Source organism: Prinia subflava, chromosome 13 (genome assembly GCF_021018805.1).
Source record: "Prinia subflava isolate CZ2003 ecotype Zambia chromosome 13, Cam_Psub_1.2, whole genome shotgun sequence".
NCBI lineage: Eukaryota > Metazoa > Chordata > Aves > Passeriformes > Cisticolidae > Prinia > Prinia subflava.
The window spans coordinates 3,562,429-3,587,912 of NC_086259.1; the positions used below are offsets into that span (position 1 = coordinate 3,562,429).

The window sequence follows — 25,484 nt, forward strand, 5'->3', positions numbered from 1 at the left end:
AAAAAGGCAATGAAAGTTCTCTTAAAAATGCCTCTTCAAAAAAATCCAGCACTAGTAAAGTGGAACCATCAGTCTTAGGATATACACGACAAATCTCAGAATGTGGCAGAATCAGAACACACCCCAAGATGAAGAGATGGTAGCTAAGAGGAGGGAAGGGGGAAAAAATGAAAAAGGGAGTGAGCAGATTATATGTAACACTGGTGTGTGATGAATGGGAATATCAGCAAGGATAGTGTTAAAAATGGTTCATTAATCCCTCATAGCTGTGATATAGCAGATGAATGGGTGACGATCAAGATTAAGTGCACCACAGGAAACAAGCAAACAGAATGATTTCATGGACTCTTGTAACCAAATAAGGTGACAGAGAGTACTTGCCCTGTGAACTAATCACTTCATACTTGCTAGTCTCCTGTGGATCATTGTAAAGTTTAGATTTTACTTACATAGAGCCCTAAACAACAACACAAAAACCAAAACAAAAAAGCACCAAAAAAACCCCAAGAAAACAACAACAGGAGAAGCAGCAAATCTTATCATTTATTATCTTAAAATATTAGTGAACAATTCTGAATGTGACTGGGATGTCATTTAATGTTAATACATTAAATGTGTAATACTGATATCAAGATACATGGGCTATTTTAACAGTGATCTCATGATTTAGAGAGGTTTGTCTTATTTTTACATAGGAAGAGTGTCCACCATCTCCTATTGCTAATGCTGACAAGAAAGAGGTTTCTTCCCATGAAACTGAGTGTCAGGTGGTAGTGCATAAGTCAGGTGTGCAAATAGAAGGTAAGTAAACTTTAAGTCAAAATGCCTTTTAATACCATTGGGAAAAATAATTCTTTAATAAAATAAGTGTAATTCTATATTGTAATATTACATTCTTTTTTAAAAGGGCAATTAAAGAAATACTTTGCAACTTCTAATAGTTACAGAAAACTAAAAACCTGCATAAAGAGGAGGGATTGGTCTGTATTCACTGTGAAATGAACTGTAAGTCAGTGTAAAATGAGGGGCAGGGAGAAAAGTTTTGTGAACTCTTGTCTTGTAAAGTATGGTCATTCTTTACTATGTTTTTGTTGATATATGTGCTAGAAGCAGACAGGTTTATAATCTGGAACTTCTTGAAGTGTTATTGTGTTCAAAAAAAAAAAGGAAAAAAGTATAAACTATAGAAACTAGCAATGTTAAAAAAAGCTAGAGATAAAGGAAAACATTTTTAATCAGTTATTTTATTTGTATGAAAAAATGCCATATCTGAAAAACAATAGTAAAAACTTCTTGAGTTTTTTAATAATCAAATAGAATGATAGTAGTGTTGTTTATACTTTCTACAAAAGTTGTATCATTATTGCTGTCAGGATGTTTCTTCAGAATAGAGAAATAAACATGATCATCAGTCTCAGGCTATCAGCCTAAGCACTGAATTGTTACGCTTCACAAATAATTTTTTCTCAAGAAGTAATTTTGTTAGATTAGGAACATTTGGGTTGTTACTGGATTATAACAACAGAGCAAGACCTATCTACTGGTATAGTAGTTTTCTTGCATAATTGTCTTGTCTGTTATTTTAAAATGAGGAAAAGGGAAATAAGAGTTAGTTTCAGCGCTGGAAAATGCAGTTTTTACAGAGGATGGTTGTAGCAATGACAAATGAAAAAACTCCCCTTAGCAGTTGCAAAGTAAAATCATTTTTTGCAAAAAACCAGGCCTTTTTATGCTGTATACAGACACTAAACTCTCGCCTGCTTACATTCTCGTGGCATAAAACAAACGTGTATTGGCTGCCAGTCACTGCAGGTGTTGCTGTTCACATGTTCCTTTACCCAATCACCTTTTGGATCACACAGTGTCCACGTGTGCCCTTGTCCATGCAGAATCCAAAACGTGAGCTGACCACACACTGGTTATAGAACTTCTTTCCTGGTTATCTAACTTGGTTTTTAGGTTATGTAACTTGCTTTTTGCGTTAGCTGAAGCTTTCCTAGAGTGCTTTCTGGTGAGCAGAAGTGACAGAAATGAACAGAAGTGAACAGAGGCCTGTAAGGTCCTTATTCTATAAGACTGTTCTTATCTCCCACAGATGGTAGCACTCTGTAGCTAGTGGATAAGAAAGAGGAAGCAAAACTGAGTCAATTTTGGCAAATTGTGTCTTTCAAATTTTACTCATTTTGGATCCCAGCCTTTTTTCAGTTTTATTTCAGTGGAGTAATTTGAAAAGTTTTATAGAGAACAATATTCAGAAAGAGTGGTTGCTTTGATCAAACTATTTGGGAAGTGAAGGCATTAAACTGAAAAAATACAGGATATATGCACTATTTCTAATCCTTCCTCTACACAGATACTGCAGGTCTTGAAAGCTGTCAGAATTACACTTGTTTGGTTCAGAAATGCAACAGGATTAGAGTTCAGTAAAATCAATGAAAATGTTTCATTTGTTCTTCAGTCAAATTCTAAACTTATAATGGAAGCCAACAATACAGCTTCATTTCTTCCACACTTGCACCTATCCAGTGTGAGGTAAAGTGAGGTCTCACATCAGTGTCCTGATACACCATGAAAGTAATGGAAAGTCAGTGATCTAATATGTGGTTTGGGAAGTACTTTCTGGTATTTATTTGCATGTATAATATGTGTTCACATGTCCTTATGAACCCTTATAGCTTATAGACTTAAAATAATTTTTGTTGTAATTGACTGAAAGATCTGTTTTTCGTTAACAGAAGACCAAAATCTGGGCTTGAATTTAAAGGTAAGACTTAAATAAAAGTTGATTTATGATGCATCTTGGAAAATAGGGTGTCATAAAAAGCTGTTAAGTTTGCAGTCACTTCAAAGAAAACTAATTTATTGCCACTACAGAATCTTTTGCTTTTGGAGTACAAGTATGGCTAATCATTCCTTTAGAAAAAATGCAACTATGTATAAAAATGTGCCATACAAAAGTGTTGGTCTTTTTTAAAAATTATGTTGTCTGTTATTCCTCATGTGAAAGAAAGAAACTGAGAATGAGAGATAACATACTATAGCAAGAGATAGCTCGTACTGTTAATTTTCAAATTCTGAGCCTGACTTTACCACATTTTTCAATAGTTGTCTATTTGAGTTGATCTGACTGCTTTCATAAGCTTGAAAAAGAATACCCAAAAACTTAGTTTCTCAGGTCAACTTGCAAGAAGCTTGTTTATGAAAATGGTCAATTCTTCCATTGTTATGATAACTTTTTTCTAAAAGTTCTTAACCACGTCTTTTTCTTTAAAATTGTTCATGAGTTTTGTCTCGTTTAGTCATTGGTGTCACTCAGTATCATCAGTGTGTTAAATTATATGAGAGCATATCCTTACAAAACTTCACTGCTTTCATAAAAACATGGAGAAAGTCTCTATGTCACCTTTACCTAAAGTAAATACATTGGCATAAAGGACACTGTAATTTTTTCCTGGTGAAAGGACCTTCTAAAAATGTACAAATACTTTTGTTTTTTTTCCAGAAAAGCAAGAACAAAGTTCTTCAACTTTGAAAAACATTTTACATTTTAATTGATTTGCTGATATGCAGTTAGGGACTGACATATTTGACTGGTCTAAAGTCTTGCTCTATACAAACTAACAATTGGGAAGAATAATCTTCCTGTTTTGTCAGGATGCTTTGTGTTTATTTGACTTTTATGTCAGCCATAAAAAAATTGTTCTGAGAACGGTACATTTCTGACTAGTAAAGATAATAGTGAGTTTCAGGTGTCCACAAGTGACTGATGGCAGTGATAACTGACAAAATGATGTCTAGATGAGTAGATGATAAATTGTGTGTTATTAGCAGTGAATCGAACCTTCAATTTTGTTGATATAAAAGAAACTCCTTCAAAAGTTTTATTTCTTAAGTTCTCCAGCAGTGATGATATTAAAGCAAATGGTCTCATTTTTTATTTCTCTGCTAGGGGGAAAAATTAATAGCTGAAAATCTGGTACATGGCAAACCTCCACCATCCCCAGGTACTTTGGAGTTTTCTATGGCTTCACTACACATTTTCACTTTATTAATATGCTTGTGTATATGAAAACACATTTTCCTGTTTGTATTCTCTAAGCCTAATTTGTGTGCATGCATGTGTGTGTGTGAGTATTTTTCCTCTATAGGAGATGAGAAAGTGCTCAAGTGATATGTATAAAAACAGTAGTTTCAGGCTTTTTAGGTAAGGTGGTTTAGACTTGTTACTTTCCAATCTGAGTGACTTTTGAGGTCTAAATTAAATAAAACGTGAAATGATGTAATGAAATTAGTCATATCAGACCTCTCCAATACATTAAGTTCAATCTACACTCAAAGATGTCACCATTATGAAGTATCCTATCACAACTGAAATTGTAAACACAGAGTCATGAGATACATGGTCTGTCATCAGCTTACTTGTGTGTTTCTGGATCCACCTGACAACTTCAGGCACAGTGTTTCTGAGCTCTGTTTGTCATGATGGGATATGTGCCTGTTACAAGTTCATGGGGGTTTGTGTATGCCTGTGCTGTCCAAGTATCTGGTGCCTTTCCACAGGAATTTAACAGTGGCCAGAATTGCCTGAGATATTACTGAACACATGAAGTTGTCACGCATCATCAGTACAGGAGAGAGCTCTGTATTGGGTTTTATATATATCCTATTCTAAGGAGCTGTCCTGCACTGAGTTTTATTGATGCCTGCATGCTGTTAGATTGTGCTGGTGAGGTTAAAATCTCTGCCTTCATTTCAGCTATTTACTCCATACAGATGGAAGGGAAAACTCGGAAGTGAGATCCATTATTACTTATGCAACAATATATGCAGAGTTTTCCACAGATGATCTAAAAGTTTACTTTTGTAAGAATTGTTCAGTAACTTCTATTCAGTAGCTCTGAAGCTGTCCAGTGGGAAGGAATGTAAAGCTTTCATTGTATGGATGATTAAAATTTGTAGGGATCAAGAACACTGACTGGTCCATGCAGGGCACAAACACTTTGCTGATTGCAGTGGACATTTGAGTCACTGATGTTTGGGAGAGAGAGATCTGCTGACAGGATATTTTCCATTTAAAGAAGGAATGTTTCTAGTGTCTGAGAGAAAAGATGGGAACTTGCAGCCACTTCACAACTCTATTTCCAGATCCACTATTTTTGTTCTTTCTGGTCTTTGCTTTTGGGAGCCATCAGCTGATTTAGATCTTATAAAGCATCACTCATATATAATGTTAAAATCAGAAAGAATGAATTGTAATTTGCTGAAACTCCTATTCCAGTCTGGATACCATTTAAATACCTTGTTCTGTGGCATTACAGATGTGTCCGTTCGGGCAAGGCAAGTACGGGAAAATATAAGCAAAGAAAAGTTGAGAGAACTAAAACAAGAAAACTGGTCTCTGAGCAAGGCATACCAAGCTATGGTCCAACAATTTGAGGGAGCAAAACAGCACATAGAGGAACAGCAATTAAAGCTGAAGGAACTAGAAAAAGAAAACAGAAGACTTAAAGAAGCTGCAGAAAACTCACATAGAGAAGGTGGGAGAAACATAAAAGCTATTCTGTATTTATCTTGTTTCAATTTTTCTAATTTCTTATCACCTTTTCGTCTAGCAGTAGGTTTCTAGTCATTGATTTAGATAAATATGCATGCAGAAGTAGTTTCCAAAGAGTATTTTCTACATTTGTAGCAATTTTGTCAAAGAATAAGTATATTATAAGAAAAAAATTACTTCTTGATTGAACTATAATAAATGTTTTGCTAGTAGTTTTTCATGGAATTTTCCCATAACAGTATTTTGAGAGAAGTTGCTGGTTATTATTCTAGTTTATTAAATTTTTTTTCATTACAATTAACAAATTGTTGTGAACACTTCTTGAATTTTAATAGAACTTTCTTGTTGGGTATTTGTTTTAATAGAGGAGGCAGCAGAATTACTTTCTCTCAGACAACAAGCACAAGAACTGGTAGATGAAAATGATAGTTTGAAAACGCTGGTCCATCGTTTAAATGTAGAATTAAGTCGCTATCAAACGAAATTCAGGCCGTTATCCCAAGAAGAGGTGAGAATCTTGGTTATCCAGGCAATTTCTACTGAAATGTCCCATTGTCTGTTATTTAATCTTTGAGTTTTTCTCCAAATTTGCCATAAAGTCTACAAATTGCACAGGCTTTTTCTGAAATTTAAAATAATTTAAAATAAGCATATCATTAAGTGTAATATTAAGAATTCAGTATTATTTTGTATCAGTAAGATACTGAACTTTCAGTTTTATTGGATGTGTGTTACATATGCAACACATGAAATCAAAACATAAGCTTGTTTGGGGTGATAATTGTGACTTTAGTGGACAGCTCCTGGTGCTTCAAAAAGCAGGAAGTAATATCAGCATCTTTTAAAATATCTACTCTAGAATCTGAAGCTGACGAGCTTACCCATGAAAGGACCACGACCACCATGGCTGGTAAGTCAAATAATATTTTCACTTAACAGTTCTTTCCTCTCCAAGTAAAGTAGTAGAATTTTTAAACTGGAGTCAAAGTATTCACATCTTACTCTGCTGAACTATCACATACTAACAGAATATTATAAACATTTGTTTGTTACAGAAAAATATTATGGCAGAACTTTGTAATGAATGTGTGCAGTTCCAGTTGAATGTACAGCAAGCTACAAACTGTACAGTCACCAACTTTGAACTGTTAAAAAGTATTGTTACACTGAGAATCCTAAATGCCATCTTCACTTAGAATTGTCTGCCAGATAGTTTGCTTCAAGCTCTTTCACGGTCTATTGCTTAATTGTTAATCTTTTGCTGTTACTTTTTCTAAGATTATTAAGATTATTCTGTTCTCTAAAAGAGAACAGAATATTTCTGATTGTAGGAATGGTCATGGATCCAGTAGTAGCCTGTGAATTTCTGCCAAGGGGGAGGCAAATAGTCCGTGAAAGGGAATGCATTTGTAATATGTAAAACAATTTCTCCTTGAAATGCTAATCAGATCTTCCATTTATCTTATTCATATATCAGATCTCTCCTTCCTCACTGTTACTGAGAACTGTACAGAACGGGAAAGTTCTCCTTCTCTGTCTTTTTAGCCAAAACAGCCAATAATCACATATGTAGGTATTTAGTCTTAAAAGATGCAGATTTGAGAGTGTAAAAATTCCTTTCCCACTTACAAATGACTCTGGGATAATTTTTTTAGCAGTAGTATTCCCTGTGATGTTTGAATCTTGTTTTGTATTCATTTGCATCCATATTGTGCTGTGTTACATATAGTGATAAGTTAAAGCTGCTTTTTAGAAGAAAAATGCAAGTAAAGCATGCAGTCTCTTCCTTTCCAAAGCTTGCTCCTAACACAGCACTGTGAACTCTTTCTGCAGCATAGTTCTGATTATGGTGGTCTGCATGCTTGTGTAAGTTCTGCACTTTAGTCTGCAAGTCGTACATGAAACCCCTCGAACAGCTTTCAAAACTAATAATCTATGGCTGAAGTAAAACATACAGATGAAATTATGGCTTATGAATTATGTAAGTAATTTACATGTATTTATTTTTAAATTTTAAGGTGGATATGAAGTATTTGTCACCTCTTCTGTTGGCATATGAAGATAGAATAAGAGAAAAGGAAGATTTTATTCTTGAACATGAGGCAAGTTGCCATTTAGAAAAAATATACACTAAAGCAGAAATAAACTACTGAATTTTTTTAAAGGGATTTGCCAATGCTGTTGTGTGCCTAAAATTTAAAGTGACTTTGTTTTACTTTTCCATGCATGGTTATTGTGCTGTCTTATCCTGCTTGACTTGGTTGTTTTTGTCAGCCTGTTCACATTTAGGAGCATGCACTACACTGAGATACAGAAGATGTGCTCCAAAAATAGAGCAAACTGTAAACTAGTACATGGTAGAAAGAATTTACAACTGTCATTCATAATGGGAACACAGTGCTCTGTGTAGCTGCTCTTGCAGCTGCTTGTGGGTTTTGTGGTAGAAGAATACTTATTCCTAGGTATTAAAGGAATGGGTACTCTTTTGCCTTTTTACAAGTATTTTTTGTGACTGAATCTTTAAAAAAAAGGTATTTGCTTCAGATTACAGCTTTCCTAAGCTTTGAAAAGAAATGTATTTCCTTCAAAAAATTAAGCCATAAATTAAAGAGAAAACAGCAAGGATTTTTTATATTACTGTAAATTCACTGTGTTGGCTTTTATTCAAATCCATGTCACTCCTCCTAATAATGGATAGTATCATCCAGTAATTTCCAGAATTCAGCTTTTTAAACATATCTTCTAAAGGTCTACAACTTGCAAAAATGTGGCACAAAATTAGTATTATTTTTAATCAAATATTACTAGATTAATGAAACTATTTAGAAATCAAATAGGCACACCTGAATTAGAGATGAGTGAGTAGTGAGATAATACTCTATTACGACAAGAACTAGAAGGCACCTAAGCATGTGTACTTGCAAAAATTTTTCTTGGTGTAAAACTTAAAGCAAAATAATTATAAAGAGTTTTATATTAAATCCTGTGTCTTCCAGGAGGATATGAAGAATTTTAAAGCACGAGTTGAAGAGTTGGTGAAGGAGAACGAAGATCTGCATGAGCAATTAAAAAACTTCATTGCCCCTACAGAATGGCAAGTTATATTACTAGAAATGAGTTTAAAAGTTAAAAATTATTTTGCTTATTTCATGCAAACTTTTAAAATTACAGATCTTAAGGAAATTTTTTTTGTCCTATTGTTTTTCTGAAGAATTAATAGCGTCACAATTGTCATGTTGAAACATTACTGATCTGCAATGCCTGGAATAATTTTAGAGTAAAGATTAAATATGCATGTGGAGTTATGCACCGGAAGCACATGTAATTCTGTCCTAGATATTGCAGGTTACATACCTTTACAGTGTGCAAATAACATAAGTTTTCTTCTAATATAAAATAGCACTGGAATATGGCTTTAGAAGAATTTGATGTTCTTGAGACAATGCCAACATAATGAAGTTAAGTAGTTGTTGGAGTTAGGTTTTTTTTTCTCTCAGGGAGTTTTCTCCCATTTGTCGTCTAAGAGATGGGAAGGATGATGCTTGGGAGACGAAAGATGTGGCTGGGAGGAAGAGGAGGGGGAAGGGTGCAGCTGGCTACTCTCTTAGCTGGGGCACTTTCCCTTGGGAAGTGCAGAGATACCAGGAGGTTTTGTCTGGGGCTGGGCTCAGCTCCTCACTCTCTCAGGATTGGATTGGGGTGGACAGGTGTGGTTTTGGTGCCAGACTTGCTGCCGCTGCGGAGTTTTCATCCTGCACTGATTCTCCTTACAGTGGGTGAGCTGCTGCTCGCGAGAGCAGCTGTTGAACAGGGACCTTTTCCAACACCCGACCTCCCTGGGAAGGGGACCTCAACCCTCAATCCCTTGCTGGAGGGAGCATCTCCTGGCTGCCTGCAGCAGCCTGTCTGCCCCTGCTTCAGCATTTTCGCTACATTTTAACACCCCACAGCTTCTGGCAGGGCTCCGGACTCTTTGCTGCACCCTGTGGCCGCCTCTGCTGTCCCAGCCGCTGCTGGCCGTTCCTGCTGCGGCCATTTTGCCATCCTGAGGGCAGCGGGTCCGGCCGCCCCTGCGGGTTTGCCCGGGAAGCCCCTTTTCCATCCCTGCCCGTCCGCCACAGCGCCCCCTGCAGGCGCGGGAGCCACGGCGCCCCCTGCAGGCGCGGCAGCCACGGCGCCCCCTGCAGGCGCGGGAGCCACGGCCCGGCCGGCAGCCACGGCGCCCCCTGCAGGCGCGGGAGCCACGGCGCCCCCTGCAGGCGCGGGAGCCACGGCGCCCCCTGCAGGCGCGGGAGCCACGGCGCCCCCTGCAGGCGCGGCAGCCACGGCGCCCCCTGCAGGCGCGGCAGCCACGGCGCCCCCTGCAGGCGCGGGAGCCACGGCGCCCCCTGCAGGCGCGGGAGCCACGGCGCCCCCTGCAGGCGCGGGAGCCGCGGCCTGGCCGGCAGCCACGGCGCCCCTGGCGGCCGTGCCCGGAGCTGCCTGGCAGGGGAAGGCGCCGCAGGCCAGAGACGGCCGGGACTGCGTGCCTGGGCTGGGTGGAGGTTGTTTGTTGGCCTTGTTATACATATATACATATATATATTCTAGTAAAGAACTGCTTTTCCTTTTCCCATATCTTTGCCTGAAAGCCCGGTGGTTTCAAAGTTATAATAATTCAGAGGAAAGGGGCTCATATTTTTCATTCCAAGGGAGGTTCCAACCTTCCTTGGAAGACACCTGTTGTTTAAACCAGGACAGTAGTAAAAAATACTTGAGACTTACTAACAATTTACCTAAGTGAGATTGGTTGGTAACTGAGATAGAGAAGATTCATCAGTTGGTAACTGAGATGGAGAAGAATCTGTTTGTACTGGGTCATTGCAAGATGACTGTGAGGTTTTTAGGGCAGCAGCAATAAAGAGAAAGAAAGGTCATGGAGTATATTAGAATAGGTCCTTCTAGTATTGGCTGGGCAATACCAATACAGTTGTCTGGAAATCTCCAGAGAGTATGTATCTTTAAGTACAGAGAATCAAAGCTTGAAAGGGTTTGTGGTGTAGCCAAGGAAATGGAAAGCCTCTTTTATTTGGAGCTTATGCAGATTGGCCTTTCTTACTTAAACAACAACGGCTGGAAAAGGACAGTGTTGCTCTCTGTATGTGCAGCAGGAACAGGAGCCACAGCATACACAAAAAATTCTTATGCTACAATTATGGTACTCGGGATAGTGTAGCTGGAACAACAGCTGGGTATTCATTCACCAAAAACAAACTCAAAGTGGAAAATGGAAGATAATTCCTAATCAGTGTAACAAGTTTTGGAACAGCATCCACTATGTGAACATAAAAATTCTTGCACCCATGACACACGTAGTAGTTGCACGCAAGGGCTCAGATGACACAGGAGGACTTTGGAAGAGACAGCATGAATCTGTTATAAATGCCAATCCACTTTGCCAATTAAATATAATTTGGTTTATTAAAATAATAAAGTTACAGAATTTCGGTAAAACCAACAAGCAGAGTTACAGTGACGATACCTGGGATCGTCAGAGGGTGAACGGAAAGCAGCCTCCATTGCACTGCAATCCCCCAGAGTTCACAAATTGGCCCCTTCTGGGGTCCAGGTTTTATACAGTTTATTTCGCCCCTGGCATAGGATTTCCTCACAGTTCTTTGCTTTCTTGGGTTGGTTATTCGAATGTGTCTCGTTTATCTGCTGAATGGGGCTTCCTCTTGGAGGGAGGAGTGTTAATTTCTTTCCTGGGTGGGAGAATGGAAGATGAAATTACAAATGGACAGGCATTCCCCTCCTAGATAAGTGTGATGGCTGGGCGTTCACAGGTCCAGTGTTTTGGGAGGACTGATTTCTTATCTTGATGTGTGCTCTATTCTGATGCCAATGGCAAAGTCTCCAGTTCCTGGCATTGCATTGTCCTCCTCTGAATGGCCATTTCTGGGTGTTGCCTGTCTTGAGATTAGTCAGTTCCGTGCCTGACTTTAACCAGTGTTACATTTTACAGAACATATTTAGAGTTTGCAGGCACCAAAACATGAATTAACATACTATATTTACTACACATCATCATCTTAAGTCTTTTGGTAGATTGACCCAGTGGCATAGACCTACTTTCAATGAGGCAGAAATACAGGTGTTAGTATCTGTATAGATTTGGTTACTTCAGGTCCTGGATATTGCTTTCAAGAAAGGTTTTTAAACTGTTTTTTAAAGAGGTTCAAATACAATTATTTCAGTTTACACTGTTGCAAGTCAGTTTTGTTAGTTCTTTGGACATAATTTAACATTTGAGTTATATTTTATTTACAAGCCGGTTATCATTGCAGGCAGCTGCTGCAGTCTCAGGCCAAGCTGGTCTTGGAGGAAAATGGACTGCTGATTGAGCAACTCAAAATTCAACAAGCTAAAGCAAAAGAGAGTTACAGAGAGCATGTTCAAGAAGGTAAAAGTGCTTTGAGTGGCCAGTCATCTGAACTACACTAAAGATGGTACTGCAGGTTGTGATTTTTGTAGGGGTTTTTGTTTGTTTTGTGTTGTCATTATTTGTTTTGGCAAGCTTAGCGGAGTTTTGGGTTTGGTTGGCTGTGGTTTTTTGCAACTTTATATATGCCTGAAACATGTCCTTAAATGTAGGTAACATTAATAGAAGATTAAGCTCTGGATGTCAACTGATACTTAAAAAAAAAAAGTCATTATCACCTATTGACACTCTAAAAAATACTCCATTTTGACTTAACTTCTGCAGAAGTGAGAACTATTGAACAGCAATAGTCATGTGCATAATTGAAGAGCACTTTAGACTGAGTCAGAATTTTTCAGAGTAAAATGACATTTCAATAAGCTTATGTAAGTCTTGAAAAATTTACTCTTGAAGGTTTTGCACTTTTCCAAAACAAGTTGCTTGAGACAGCAAAAAATCAAGTCCAAACTGTTAAAACACAAACTGACAAATCCTCTGTTACATAATGTTGTAAACAACTAGGAATTAACGTACTAATGGTTTTGTTGAAGTTTTACTAAGTGGTTGAATTAGTTCTTCTATACACAGTTGACTTTTTTTTCCTCCTTCCGAAAGCTGCAAAGTTGACCAAACAAATAGTAGTCTTAGAAGACAAGAAACGGAGTCAAGAGGAAGAAATAACAGAGTATCAGAAGCAGCTAGAAGCTTTGTGTTGTACATGTGAAGAGCTGAAAGCCAAAATGGATAGCAGAATACCAGCAGAGGAGCACGTGGCTTTGGTGAATGATTTAAAAAGGTATGAGTTTATATATGGTGAACAGAGAAACATTGATGCAAAAACATGCACATGACCAAGGCTGTGCATTTAGTGCTCTGTAGGTGGGAAGCCAGTGGAAACATATGGTGGCAATCCAGGAAGATAACTTCCAAAGCACAAAGAAAGGGAGAGAAGTATTTAGAAAAGACTGTCTTGGCTTTTAGAGACATTTAAAATTACAAAAGGAAATCCTAGTTCTAGAAACATTGGTAGAAGTGTTTTTTCCATAGAGTACCTACTGGTAATTGTACCATTTTAAGCAGTAGAAGAGGTGGCATTAAAAATACCATTTTTCTCAAATCTATTTTCCTCTGTCAATGCTACATATAAAACATTCTCATTCTTGTGTTCCTGTCTTTGGAACATGTCTGAAGAATCCTGAAATTCTGAACTAGAAGTTTTAAGTTTCTTCAGTTGTTACAATATGGAAATTACACAAAACAGCTCAACTCAAAAGTGCTGCCATGCAGCATAATCTGCAGAGTAATATTTCCATGAAGACATTCCATAAATTTGTATGCTTTCAAGCCTTGGGTAGTGCAGGTTACTGTGTCATGGTACAGTGCCATCCTGAGAAGTCCTCAGACCTTGTATTTTGGCGTGGATAGTATTTTCTTTGAAAAAAAAAGAAGCACAAAGGGCTGGACTACACACCTGTGTACAAAATATGTAGTCCACACCTGGACTACATATTTTTATTATTTAAATAAAGTGCAGTCAGAAGGAATTATTTCAATAATTTAGTAATGATTTTGATATGAGATTGTAATCAATCTCATTGATGTAACCAGTGAACATTGAGGATTCTCAGTGTATCTTATTTCATAACTTCAACATGGGTATCTTCCTGTAACTTAGCCTTTTAGTGAAGTAGATCTATACATGATATCTGTTCTACACTGTTGGTTTTTGCAGGTGTTTACAAGAGGAGCAGGAGAAAAAGCGCTGTGAGGTGGAAGCTGTAATGGGAAAGATAACATCACTGCAAACTGAAAACAAGAAACTGCTCTTGGAGAAAAATAACTTCATGGCTGACAAGAAAATCCTGGAAACTGAGCTGCAAGTGACTCAAAAGACGAACAGGTCCTATCACAGTCTCATTTACTTGTACAGAAATACTTTTATATCTTAAAAAATGGAAATATCTCCAAAATATTGTCTAACTTCCCATAATGTGAATTTCTACCTACTGCAAAAACCCCATGTTTCCTAAACTTTGTATCTTTGTCACGTCTAGAGGCCTGGTTGCCAAGTTTTGTTAACCTTTGTACGTTTACATGCCCACTTTTCTGTGTCTATGTGCAAATTAAGAATACATCTTTAATTTAGTAGTTAGCTATAGCAATTAATCATTAGGTGTACTTATCTGAAAATGAGTAGACTACACTATGAGTAGTACATTATCCTTATCTAATGAGTTAGATAAGGATAACACTATTTGCAGATCTTCTCATGCACCTAGTTGTTTAGAGATGAGCTCAGAGTATTTTAAAAAGTAAAGACAATATTATTGTCCTGTATCTTAAGAGATGCAAGCTTGTAGCCATTGCACAAACTGTTCTTTTGAGTCATTGTTACTGTTGTTATTCAGATAACATAGTGTAAAGAAAAAACAGCCCCAAAAATTGGAACACGATCTTGTTGGCACTGCAAATATTCTGAGCCAGTGCATTTTTAACAGTATGTATGATTGAAACTTGTACATGTTGATTTGCACGTGTGATACAAGTTTTTTAAGGCCGTTACCAATCCCCAATCCAAAGATTTTCCTTTTTCTTTTTCAGACGATTAAAGAAGAAAATAGATCTTTTGCAACTGCAGCTGGAGGAAGCAATGGAAAAAGAAGTCACAGCCCATCACTATCTAACAAACCTTATTGGGCTGGTGGAGAAGATAGCTAAGGAACGTGATCATCTTGTATTATTGGTAATTATCTTTAAATAATTAACATGAGTTAATTGATATTTCACACAATTATCATGCTACTGGCACAAGTTATTATTAATCTGAATTATCAAAGAATAAAGCTGTAAGTCCAGTTTAAGGATTTAGTTCTATTTAAGTAAACTTTAGCAAATAGGAAAGGAGCAGTGAAAGATTTTTTTCCAGAGGAGTGATTAAATGCAACTACTCCTATTTCTGGAGATAATATAATTAAGCCTTAATTCACATGAGCATTAAGGTTTGCAATGCAACATCTCAAGTTTAAAAGATTTTTTTAACGTAATTTTACAAGTTGTTGTTGAGCTACATGTATTTAAAGATAGCACACAATCATAAAATTTTAATATTTGTTTTTGAGTCTAAGGGTGTACTGTTATCCTTGAAGTGATCTGTATGGAGCTTCTGCTGTGGATGCATATGCATATTATTGCTCCTTACTGGTCAGCAGTCATTTTAACACGCTGATCAAGAGTTTTGGAACAACTCTTTAGTGCAAGTGCCTGGCGTGGAGGTTGCTGGGCTTTTGGTAAGCCCATTTTGGTTGTGTTACAAAATACTGGGCACAATTTCAATTTTCCATTTTCATACTCTTGTCTTCCAACTGAATCTGAAATAACTTCACAAACCTTTGTTGAAATAAAGCTTCTTTTATTTGTTGTTCAGGTAGTAGACAAAGGTTGTCATCAACATTGGATAAAAAGATAGAGGAGTTAATTCCTAATTCTAGAAGAGCAACTAGACACAATGCAAATCCTTGTCTACTGCAAACTGGGCTTCAGGACTGTGAAACTGGGCACAATAAATTTCTCCTAGAAACAGGGGCAAATGATTCTTAGATCCCAGTCTCTGGGATATCTACTTTTAAATATAAAGCATACCCTATTAGAAATATCCTTGCCTGAACCCCTGCCGATTTCAAGGGCTTGTTTGAGAGCACATTACTCAATGTGACCCAAAGGATGAGTCTCATGCATAAAAATGGGATCCCTGCGTATACATATGTATATCTGTAGAAAAAACCACAGAATTGGTTGGGTTTACATAAGTATGTTTCATTTCAGAATAATACTGCTTCACAGTATTAACAGTCAGCAGACAAATTATTAATGAGCTGTTACGAGAGTAATTTCTAGGACTCTTTATCCCTGTTGGTTATTCAGATTCTTAGAGTTGAAAGTGGAATTGCTGTGTCTCCCTCACTGTATGCATTTTGTTTGCCCTGACAAACAAACAGAATGGTTACATGTAGCTTTGTATACTGCATGGTTCCAGGCCAGATGTTTGGAAAATGAGAATCATGGTGTTCTCAAGAAAATTATAGAAGGCAGTCTACGCTTAGGAAGACTGGAAGAAAAAGTTAAGGTAAGCAGTGTTTTTATGCTAAATATCTACTGTGAAATGTTTGGGGTTTTTAATGAGAAAAGTGTTAATCTGTGTCAATGTTTTTATGAAAGAGTTATGTATAGATTATCTTTAAAAGTTTTGAAAAAACAAAATAGATCATCATTATTATTTTTACGAGTGCCTTCTTCCGTTGTATTTGTACATTGCGTATCTGCAAGATCATTGCATTTACATCATTACCTGGAGAATGATGAGTAGTTGTAATAATACTTAAAGATTATTTGTATTTCATTTTTTGCTCTGTATTGAAACCCAAATATTCTGTCTTTACTTTTTTGAGGCTTTACCATTCCTTCAGCTTGAAGTCCATTACAACTAGATTTGGAAGAATTAAAAGTGTTATCTCAAGTGTACATCAAGTACTTTCTTGTGACCATAGGGTAGAAGGTTGAGAAACTCAGAGAATGTTCAGACATCCAGCCTAGTTTGAGAATACATTATAATTTATCTTTCCAACTCTCTAAACAAATAAAAAGCTCAGCATGTAATTGCAATATTACAGTTTCAGCATTTTTGGTGCTATCATGATTGTTTTTACTGTAATCTTAGAAAGGAGAAAGATACCTGGTATTCTTGGTTTCTATATCTAGAAAGTAGTGTATATATTACTTTCAAAAGGTGTTTTGTATTAAGTCAAGTTTGTTCAGTGTGTCCTAAAGCAGAGGGTCTCCATATTATACTTTGCCCGTCAAGACTCCCACTGCTATTCCTGCATCAAATGACACAAATGTGCCCCAACGCTGTGTTAATGGAGACTGACTCCATCTGCACCTTCATTGTAAGGATCAATGCAGCATAGAAAGTAGCAACCAAGAAAATAAATGAAATTGTAAGTGTAAAGAGAGAGCAGTAAGCTGAAAAAGAGCTTGAATTTGTAAGGAACCCTTCATAAAATATCTGAATGCATGAAACACTACCGTAAAAAAATTTACATAATTATACGAATACAGCCATAAAATATATTTAGCTTTTTTCACCATCATTCATGCCTCCCCTACTAAGACAGTGGCTTGTATTCTTCTGCAATGCAATGGATCTGTGACTACTGTAAGGGATAGAGAAGGCATTGGCATAAAATTAAGAACATTTACATGTAGTGAATTTTAAGTGCAAAACAAAATTAAAAAGTCTTTACCCACTCTTAATGGAAATTAGAAAAAAATCTGTAAATAAAGTTCTTAAATAATGTGTTTCTATTTAGCAGAAGTAAGACTAATCTACTTGCAAAACCTTTCCATTCTTTATTTTTGTCAGTAAAGCAGAGGATTTAAACAGTCACACAACGCCTACCATATGCTCTTTGGTTATTGTATTAATGGAACTATTCTAAAAGCTAATATGATTTATTTCTTTGCTGTTCCAGGAAATCACAAATTGGGTAACTGCCCTGTATTGAGTTTCAGGATAAACCTCTTATGAAGTATTTAAGTGTAATCCATCTGCAGTGATAATAGTACTTAAAACACATCCATTTTTCTGAAAAGGTGACACAGTTATTGATAACATGTTGGGCTAGTTCTTATCTTAGAAAAGGTTATTTTGCCTTGGCTTTTAGCTATCTTCAGATATTTCTGCAAGATACAAGATCTGAAATACAAATTATCACATATGAAGTAGAGCATAGAGTTCTCAGGTTATGAGGAGAGAAAAGTTTCTAACCTACAGCACTGAGTTACTGACAGACTCGCACTGTAGGCACTTGTATTGTCTATTTTTTAGATATAATTATGTATACTTACATTTACCTTTTGTGGAGTTTGTTGCCTTGTATCTCAGGAACAAGCTCATCCAAAACTGTTGCAGGTCAGATGCAAGTGTGTGTGTCTCAAAACATTTTTCTGGGGCTTCTTTCACCTCAATGCAAGTCTTTCTTGGTGGAAGGAGAGAGGGAAGGCTAGGTGGGACAGCCATTCTCCACTGGAAACACGTGGCACACACTTCCCTCTGAAGTCAGGTAATTTGCACAAGCCTTGCATGTAAGAGTGGATCTAGCATCTCCTACTGTAACTGCCCCCATTTTCATGCAAGTTTACTAATTTGGCCTTAATTTTTTTCCTGCCATCTTGCTGCCTTTGCATTTAGAATACAAAGTTGTCATTGATGAAGAGGAAGCAATAAAGATTTGTTCCTAGCACTTCCTGATCCCTGAGGAGCTGTGTATTTCAGAACTACGTGTACTCATTGCACAACGTCCTGTTTGTGTTACCAGTTGCTCATGCCAGCACATTTGAAGGAGACAATGTTCCTATAATCAATGTTCCTTTGCCATGTTCCTATCAACATTAATCTGGACTTGGAGAAAGGTGCTTTGTGTCTGAAATCAGGGCACCGTGGATTGATTTAAGTCTTGCTGCATACGTGGTGTTTCTGTTCAGAGTATTCGTTCTGCTTTGTTAGACTCTAGATTCTTCTAGTATGGGACCCTTGAAAATTGATGGAGCATTGCTAGTTTTTTAAATGCAGTTACTTAAGAAACTGCTTCTGTTGTTTTGTCAGTCCTAAAGATGAATTGTTTTTTCCCCAAATCTTTTAATTATCATCCCTTTTTTTTTGTCCCAGATTACCAATTGGAAAATACAAGGGCCCAGGTAATACAGCGTATAATATTGCAACACCTGTTTTCCCTTCATTCCTTTCATTCATTCCCTTTGTTCCCCTCATTCATATGTTCAAAACCTTTCACACTTTGTGATGTTAGCTGATGTATACAAAGAATCTCTGAATTATTGTGGTGTGTGTCACTATTTTGTATACTAAGTAGCTTATTTCCCAGAGTTAACCATGTTTGCGTAGAAAACATAACCAAAATTGAAAGGAAATACATTCATCTTACTGGTAAGGAAACATTGGATTCTGTTTCACAGATAAGTTGATCAGTATGCAGAAGAGAGAGAAATGTACCCAAATTTTTGATGGCTTTTGTCTGAAACTGTTTCAGTTTCTCACACTTCTCCACTCAACTGTGAACTCTGAAGATGACTTGCACACTCTGCACAAAAGTGCCTCCATAAATCAGGGAGGAGATCAATATCCCCAGGAAGGTTGGTTATGTGTCTCAGGCATTCTGAGCCTGCTGATTATAACCCATCTTGCCATGACTGCAACAAAATCATCTATTTCCAAGATCTCTGTAACAAACCCAGGAGCCAAGGTCCTCCTAGGAGGCTAGCCAGAATGACAGCATAGTGTCTACCCTGCTGTCCTAGGTTACCTAAAAAAATCGTGTGTGCATATTTCCTCTAAGTTACCTGCAGTCTGTTTTACTGTCTCTTTACCACCTAGGGCTGGAAAGAGACATCAGAACCAGCGTGTTTTACCATGGTTCAGGGAAAGGAGGGGGTGGCTGGGTCCCTTTAAGAGCAGGGAACTGACATCTGGAGTTCTGTCAAGTTTCCTGCATGTTCTCATTGAAGACTGTGGCAATGGGTAGTTGTAAAAGCAAAGTCCTTTATTGCATGGCTAAATCAGTCCCATGAAGGAAAAGTTATCAGAGCCCACAGTAGTATGCAGGAGCCTTCTAACATAAAGCTTGTAAGTCTCAAGCAGAAGCAGCAGCCACAGCACTCAATCTGTGTTCTGTGAGTGTTTTATCAATACTACTCGCAGCAATAGCAACAGCAGCAGCATTGGTGTTTTTCGTGAGCCTGTGTGTTTTAGCATTCTCAAAACAGTGCATTTTATTCCATTTTTAGCCAATCTGGTACCTACACAAATTTTCTACAGTCCTGCTGGGCCAATCCTAAATTAAGATTGATATACGACAATATTGGCAAATTCTTACATAAATTCTATGCATATAGCTCTATCTGTTATATCTAGGAGTTTTTAGCAAGGCTACATTATTTTTGTTATGACTAGAATTTACCTAACTTTGCAAAAGGCAATATTGCTAAACTTTAAACTAGACTTTTGGGCTTCTCTTACTAGCTAATACAGGCTGTTATTTCTTTTAAGGCACTTAAAAATCCTCTATTTATTTAAAACTAAGCTTGCATTTCTACCGCATGTCTGTGCGGATTGATGTATTTTAGTTTTTCTGGAGGTTCTAATTCAATCCTCACATTTCTGGGCACTCCTGGGCTTGTGTAGATTTGGCCCAGGGGGATTCATACTCAAACAAGGCTCTCTTTTGTTCTCTCTGGGCTGTGGAGGGGGCTCTCCTCGGGCAGGTGATAAGTCACAACCTAAGGAACTGTGTGTGGAAGTCTGAAGTTACCTGGGAGCTGCTTTGGTGATAGCCATGCTGCGCCTGCCTGCCTTGCTGTGCTGGTTTGAAAGCAAAACCAGTGAGACTCCAATCAGAAATACAATTTAATAGAGAGAGAACAAACAACAAGAAAGGTAAAAATAAAATAAAAATAAAATAAGACAAATGTAATAGTACAAAGGAGCACTGACAGAGTCAGAATGCAACCCTGACACCCTGTTGGTCAGGGTGTTGGTAGCAGCCCGCAGTGAGTCCTCCCAGAGTGACAGATGTGGCTCCATTGGAGTAGAGATGACCCTCAAGAAAGGCTCCAGTCATCCTCTGGGAATCCAGTGGGAACAGGCTCCCTTGGTGTTTGGGATTTCTGGTTTTATCCCTGTGGAAAGGCTTTGGCTCCTCCCGCTGGGTGGAGCATCTCACAATGGGATGAGGTGATGTTATCAGTCCTGTGAGAGCCTTCAATGGCCCATTCACAGGTGATGTCCCTCGGAGGAGGATGGGTGGAGCAAGAGATAAGGAGGCACTGCCTTATCTGGTGTTATCAGGTGTCCCATTAACAGAGGGCATCAGCCCTCTTTCCACCCCTAGAGTTACAAGAGATAAAGAGCAATATCTCCCAACTGACTTCAACAGACGAAAATAGAATACACATTTTTGGTTACATTTTTCAACCCAGGACACTTGGCGAGGAGGGCTTGGAGGGCTGCGAGAGCTCCAGCCATGGAAACCAGAACAGGCAGTTTGCAGAGACACTAGAAGCACCTTCTATGCAGAACATTTCAAATTAGTTACTAGATACCAAAGGGATGTTAGTTTAAAGCCTCAAATTTATCGCAACAACAAACTAAAATGTCATTTTTCCTACAGCTACATTTTGTATAATTACAGTTCCTGACAGGAATGGAATTGTGTCTGTGTGTGTGTTTGGATTATTAGTGGGTTTTTTTTCCTTTTGTTTTCTTTTGTTTTTAACAAACCTTGAGTTGTATTTTAAATAAAAACTAAAGAAATTGGATTTGGTTGCTGTCATCAACGTGTTATTTCTGAAATAAGAGATTGCACATGATGGCAGATCACTAAATTTATGTATTTTTAAAGGATTTTTTTATCCAAACCACATCTGAGATCCACTTATATCTCCTTGAGGCAGAAGAAACTTTATTTATCAAGTTTAATAAGAATCTTTCCTACTAGAGTTTGAGGAAGAAGAGCAGACTAGAAAATTTCTTCCAGAAGCAGTGGAATTACTACTAAACATTTAGCATTAGCCCATTCTAGTATCTTTTAAAAGTTTGTTAAGTCTTTTGAACTTCTTAGGAGAAATCTGAAATGCAACAGAAGCAAATACTTTCTAGAAATTGCTGAGGTGCTATAAGGCCAGTATTTGAGTTACTCATCTCTCTTACTATTGTAGCAGTGCTCTTTTTCATAAAATTCGTAAGACTAAGTTACTTGCTGTGTTGCTCAGAAAATGGATTTTGCTTTGCCCTATCCTTCCTCAGCTCATAAAAGTTTGCTATTGCCATGGAAAATCCCACTTTCCTTAGAAGTTTCTAGCCTTCCTGGTTTATATATATTTTTAAAACTTTGCAAGTTCAACCTACAACTTCAAAAAATAGGGGACAGATTAAAGGAAACTCAAGGCTTCTCCTCTATTTATGCAAATTCTGTAGCATATGGGAATAGAATACTTCATTATAACCCCTTTTTCTGGTAAGAGAAGAGAATCAAGATAAAAGTAGATTGGAGATACATAAGTTAAAGAAATAGGATAAGATAAAAATAGGTTAAAGAATGGAGTAAGATAAGAGTAAGGAAATACCCTGTATAAAGTGATTTCTCTAGTAAGGCATTAATTTTAACGATAATTCCAATTTTAAAGTTGTTTCACAATATTGGATTATTTTGCGAAGTGTTTCCTGCTCGTGGTGTTCATGATTAAAGCAAGGCTTAAGTAACAGATATTTCAATTTCCTTTTCTTCTGTTGGTTTTATCTTGTCTCAAAATTCTGTTTAATACTAGATTATTTTTTGTCAAAGGTCATGTACCGACAGTTCTCTCATACCTTTAGTTTTGAAGAATCTCCAGTATAAATCTTTTCCCTTTTTGATTGTTTTCCCAACTATTTACTGTTCATCTCTGTGCCAATATCAATATGCAAATAAGGAAGTTTATTTACTCTAGCAGATAATACTACAGATTAACTTTTTCCCAAACAATTAACATTGACCTTTTGGCTTTGATATTAAAAGTTTCTACAGTTAGCCCATATCTTTTTTACTGAGAATAGAGGAAGTATTTTGTTTCCTATTAACACCACAATACTACCTGACTAAACTTTCACTAAACCTTATGAATAAATAGGCTGTCCCTTTTCTGCTATCACAGTCCAGTTGATCTGGGAAGGTTATAGGTACAAGCACTGTTACCATTACTACTAAAAAGGAATTTCCTCCCCCAACCCCCATATATGATTTTTTTACAGAGCCTTGAAGATAATTATCAGTGATCTTAATTAAAGTATTTTAGAAGTTTTTAGGTACTGTGGGAGAAAATTTGCTGTGTTCTGTAGCACACAGTAAAAATTTCATCAGTACTCACAGGGCTATTCTGTGAGGATCAGACTTACAGCAGTCTTTATAGAGAAGTGGGACAGTTTTCTTCAGATAGTACTTTGCTCTCTTTTGGAAGGAACAATACTAGTTTTACTGGTGAAGGATGGGAGAGAAACAACACAATTGACAAAAAACAGCTTTGTTACTTCAACAAATGACCAGATCATTACATAGGGCATACCCAACAGCCTGTGTTTGTAGAAATAATGTTATGTTGGCTCTTTATTCAGAATTCTCCAACTTTAGCTTCTATTTAAATATAAAGGTGTAACAGAACTGCAGTGATGAAGAGGATACCTTCCTGAAACAACTTCATATGGGAGTAAATGATGTCCTCTTCAGTACCAGCACCTATCCCTGATCATTCCATGACTATTCCTCATTCTCCTTACTGTGTACATGGGATGCCATGACCTTGGGCATGGCATACCTTATCCAGCTCTAGAGGAAAATATTTTGACTTCCAGCTATGTGTTAACATCTTCTTCCTGAAAACTATCATCTCCACCAGTGTGTTTGCTGCTACCTGCTTCACTTCAGAAACATTAATAAGTTATCTTGACCAATTGAAAGGCAGTAGCCTGCTGTGAAGGATCTGTAAGTGCCAGCAGCTGCCTCTGTCAATGTACTCAGAACCATCCCACCTGCCCAGGCTGCATTTTACACAGACTTGATTATAATCCATCCGTAGAGGCAAGATCAGAGCAATGTCTCATACCTAGTTTCAGACTATAATCACAGGGCCATAAGAAAAAGGTGCATTTTTGCCCTCTGGTTTTGCAACCGTTCTGCACACGGGACTCAGCTTCAGCTGGCAAAGGTAGAGGGGGAGTGCAGAGCCAGCAGAGGCGGCTGTGGGGAAGGGAGGAGCCAGAGCCTGAAGCATCTCAGGCAGAGTGCAGCTTGAAACACAAACCTCAGCTTAAAACAGACCACGCTGTAGCTGGATGGTCAGTGACCACATGGTGGAAAACAGAGTTTCACCAGTGCTACAGTTCAGCAGCCTTCTGCATGACAAAATTGAGAGAAGAAGTTTTCTCTTGTTCTTTGAAATTATTATGAGCATCTGACCTACAGAGGGCATTTCAGGTCCCACACCTGGGCTGAACCTGATAAGTGCTGGAGCTTTTACTGACAGAGGGGAAGGTTCAGCTGTTTCCCTATACCCTGCACTTCCTCTGGCTCTGAGCAACCTTCTGTTCAGAAGGAACTTGTTTACTTTTAGCCTTCCATAACATTACTCTGCATTTTGAAGACTTCCCTGGGAATCTAAAAGTTGGGTGATGTTGCTGTTTAACTTGCAGGCTTCTTATTCTTCTGTTAGAACTGTCAGGGAAAAGTTAGGATAAAAACCCTATTTAGGTCAGCCTTAAATATTGAATTACTAATATTCTAGGTAAATGTTATCTATTATTATCCTATTACCTCTAGAAAATTAAACATCACAATTACTCAATTTTACAAGAGTTAAAGGGAAACAATTTGTGGAAAGGATTATATGGCCTTATATAAAGCACATGTAAATATGTTTTTTTTAAAATTCCTCCCAAAGGCAAACTCAAATTTTTCTCTCCTGATTCAGATGAAGATAAAACCTTAGTGATTAGCACCTGAGATCAAGCTTCATATTAGTGAGATATAAATAGCAGTATTTTCAAAGTTTCACTAAATTACTTTACAGTTTTATTAAAGGAGGTGTTTCCATCCCAAAACTCTGCTCTATAGCCTGTAGGAAACATCACAATCTGCAGAGAAAATAACAGTTTTAGCATTTTACTTGTAATCATGACAAGATAAGTTAATAGTGGATTTTGTTATTGTCAAGAGCAGCAGCATCTAGAAATGTTGTAACAATACACAAACCAATTTTCAGTTTCTTGTGTGCTTATGCAATTTAATGGGGATGTTATTTCAGAAACCAAAGCTACTTTGTACAAAAATAATTTCTTATTTTTGAGATAAGATCAGTCATTAGTTATCATTTAGTTATAGCTATTAATCAAAAAATCACTTGTGCTTCACTGAACAAGTGGACTGTTATATGAATAGCAAGTGAAGCTATTATTTTCTTTCTTTTAGTATTAAGATTAAACAACTAAGAAAGCAAACACCTTTTCATGGTATGTACTGGTAAGTACGACTTCAGCAAGTGGTAAACAACGTGCTATGAAGTGTAGCTTTGTGTCTTGGAAAACAAACCTTTTTTTGCAGGTGATTGTGTTCACAGTAAAACAAACATACAGTATGGTATTCATTGTACACACTAGTTCCATATGCAGAACAAAATGGAGTGTGATACCTTCAAATTAACAAATAGGTTAAAAATATCTCATAATGCAACCTACCTGACATAACTGAGCAAGGCAGCATTGGTGTAAAGATTCAACTGAAATTCAGTATATCTAGCTGTTTCATTTGTTGGTAATGACTTGTCCTTATTTGTCTTATAATCCCACTCTTTTCTATTAACTTTAACCCTTAC

At 37.4% G+C, this 25,484-nt stretch overlaps 1 protein-coding gene and 1 long non-coding RNA gene across 4 annotated transcripts in view; one reads left to right on the top strand and one right to left on the bottom strand.

Annotated features, from left to right (window-relative positions):
• The window catches only part of CEP89 (centrosomal protein 89), a 39,616-nt gene that overhangs the window by 6,456 nt on the left and 7,676 nt on the right, over positions 1-25,484 (top strand). For both annotated transcript variants that reach the window (XM_063410669.1, XM_063410670.1), the window contains 13 exons: positions 696-801; positions 2,736-2,764; positions 3,950-4,004; positions 5,319-5,537; positions 5,920-6,062; positions 6,414-6,464; positions 7,573-7,656; positions 8,551-8,652; positions 11,885-11,996; positions 12,630-12,810; positions 13,747-13,914; positions 14,616-14,757; positions 16,048-16,137. In XM_063410669.1, the coding sequence (XP_063266739.1) occupies positions 696-801; positions 2,736-2,764; positions 3,950-4,004; positions 5,319-5,537; positions 5,920-6,062; positions 6,414-6,464; positions 7,573-7,656; positions 8,551-8,652; positions 11,885-11,996; positions 12,630-12,810; positions 13,747-13,914; positions 14,616-14,757; positions 16,048-16,137 (1,482 nt within the window). The remainder of the gene's footprint in view (positions 1-695; positions 802-2,735; positions 2,765-3,949; positions 4,005-5,318; positions 5,538-5,919; positions 6,063-6,413; positions 6,465-7,572; positions 7,657-8,550; positions 8,653-11,884; positions 11,997-12,629; positions 12,811-13,746; positions 13,915-14,615; positions 14,758-16,047; positions 16,138-25,484) is intronic.
• On the bottom strand, positions 10,996-25,480 carry LOC134557562 (uncharacterized). Of its 2 annotated transcripts, none has more exons than XR_010082065.1 (2): positions 17,925-25,480; positions 10,996-11,298 (listed from the first exon to the last, which is right to left on the bottom strand). It is a non-coding gene; the product is annotated as an uncharacterized LOC134557562 (long non-coding RNA). The 2 variants fall into 2 exon arrangements; XR_010082066.1 differs by having other exon boundaries at positions 17,919-25,480.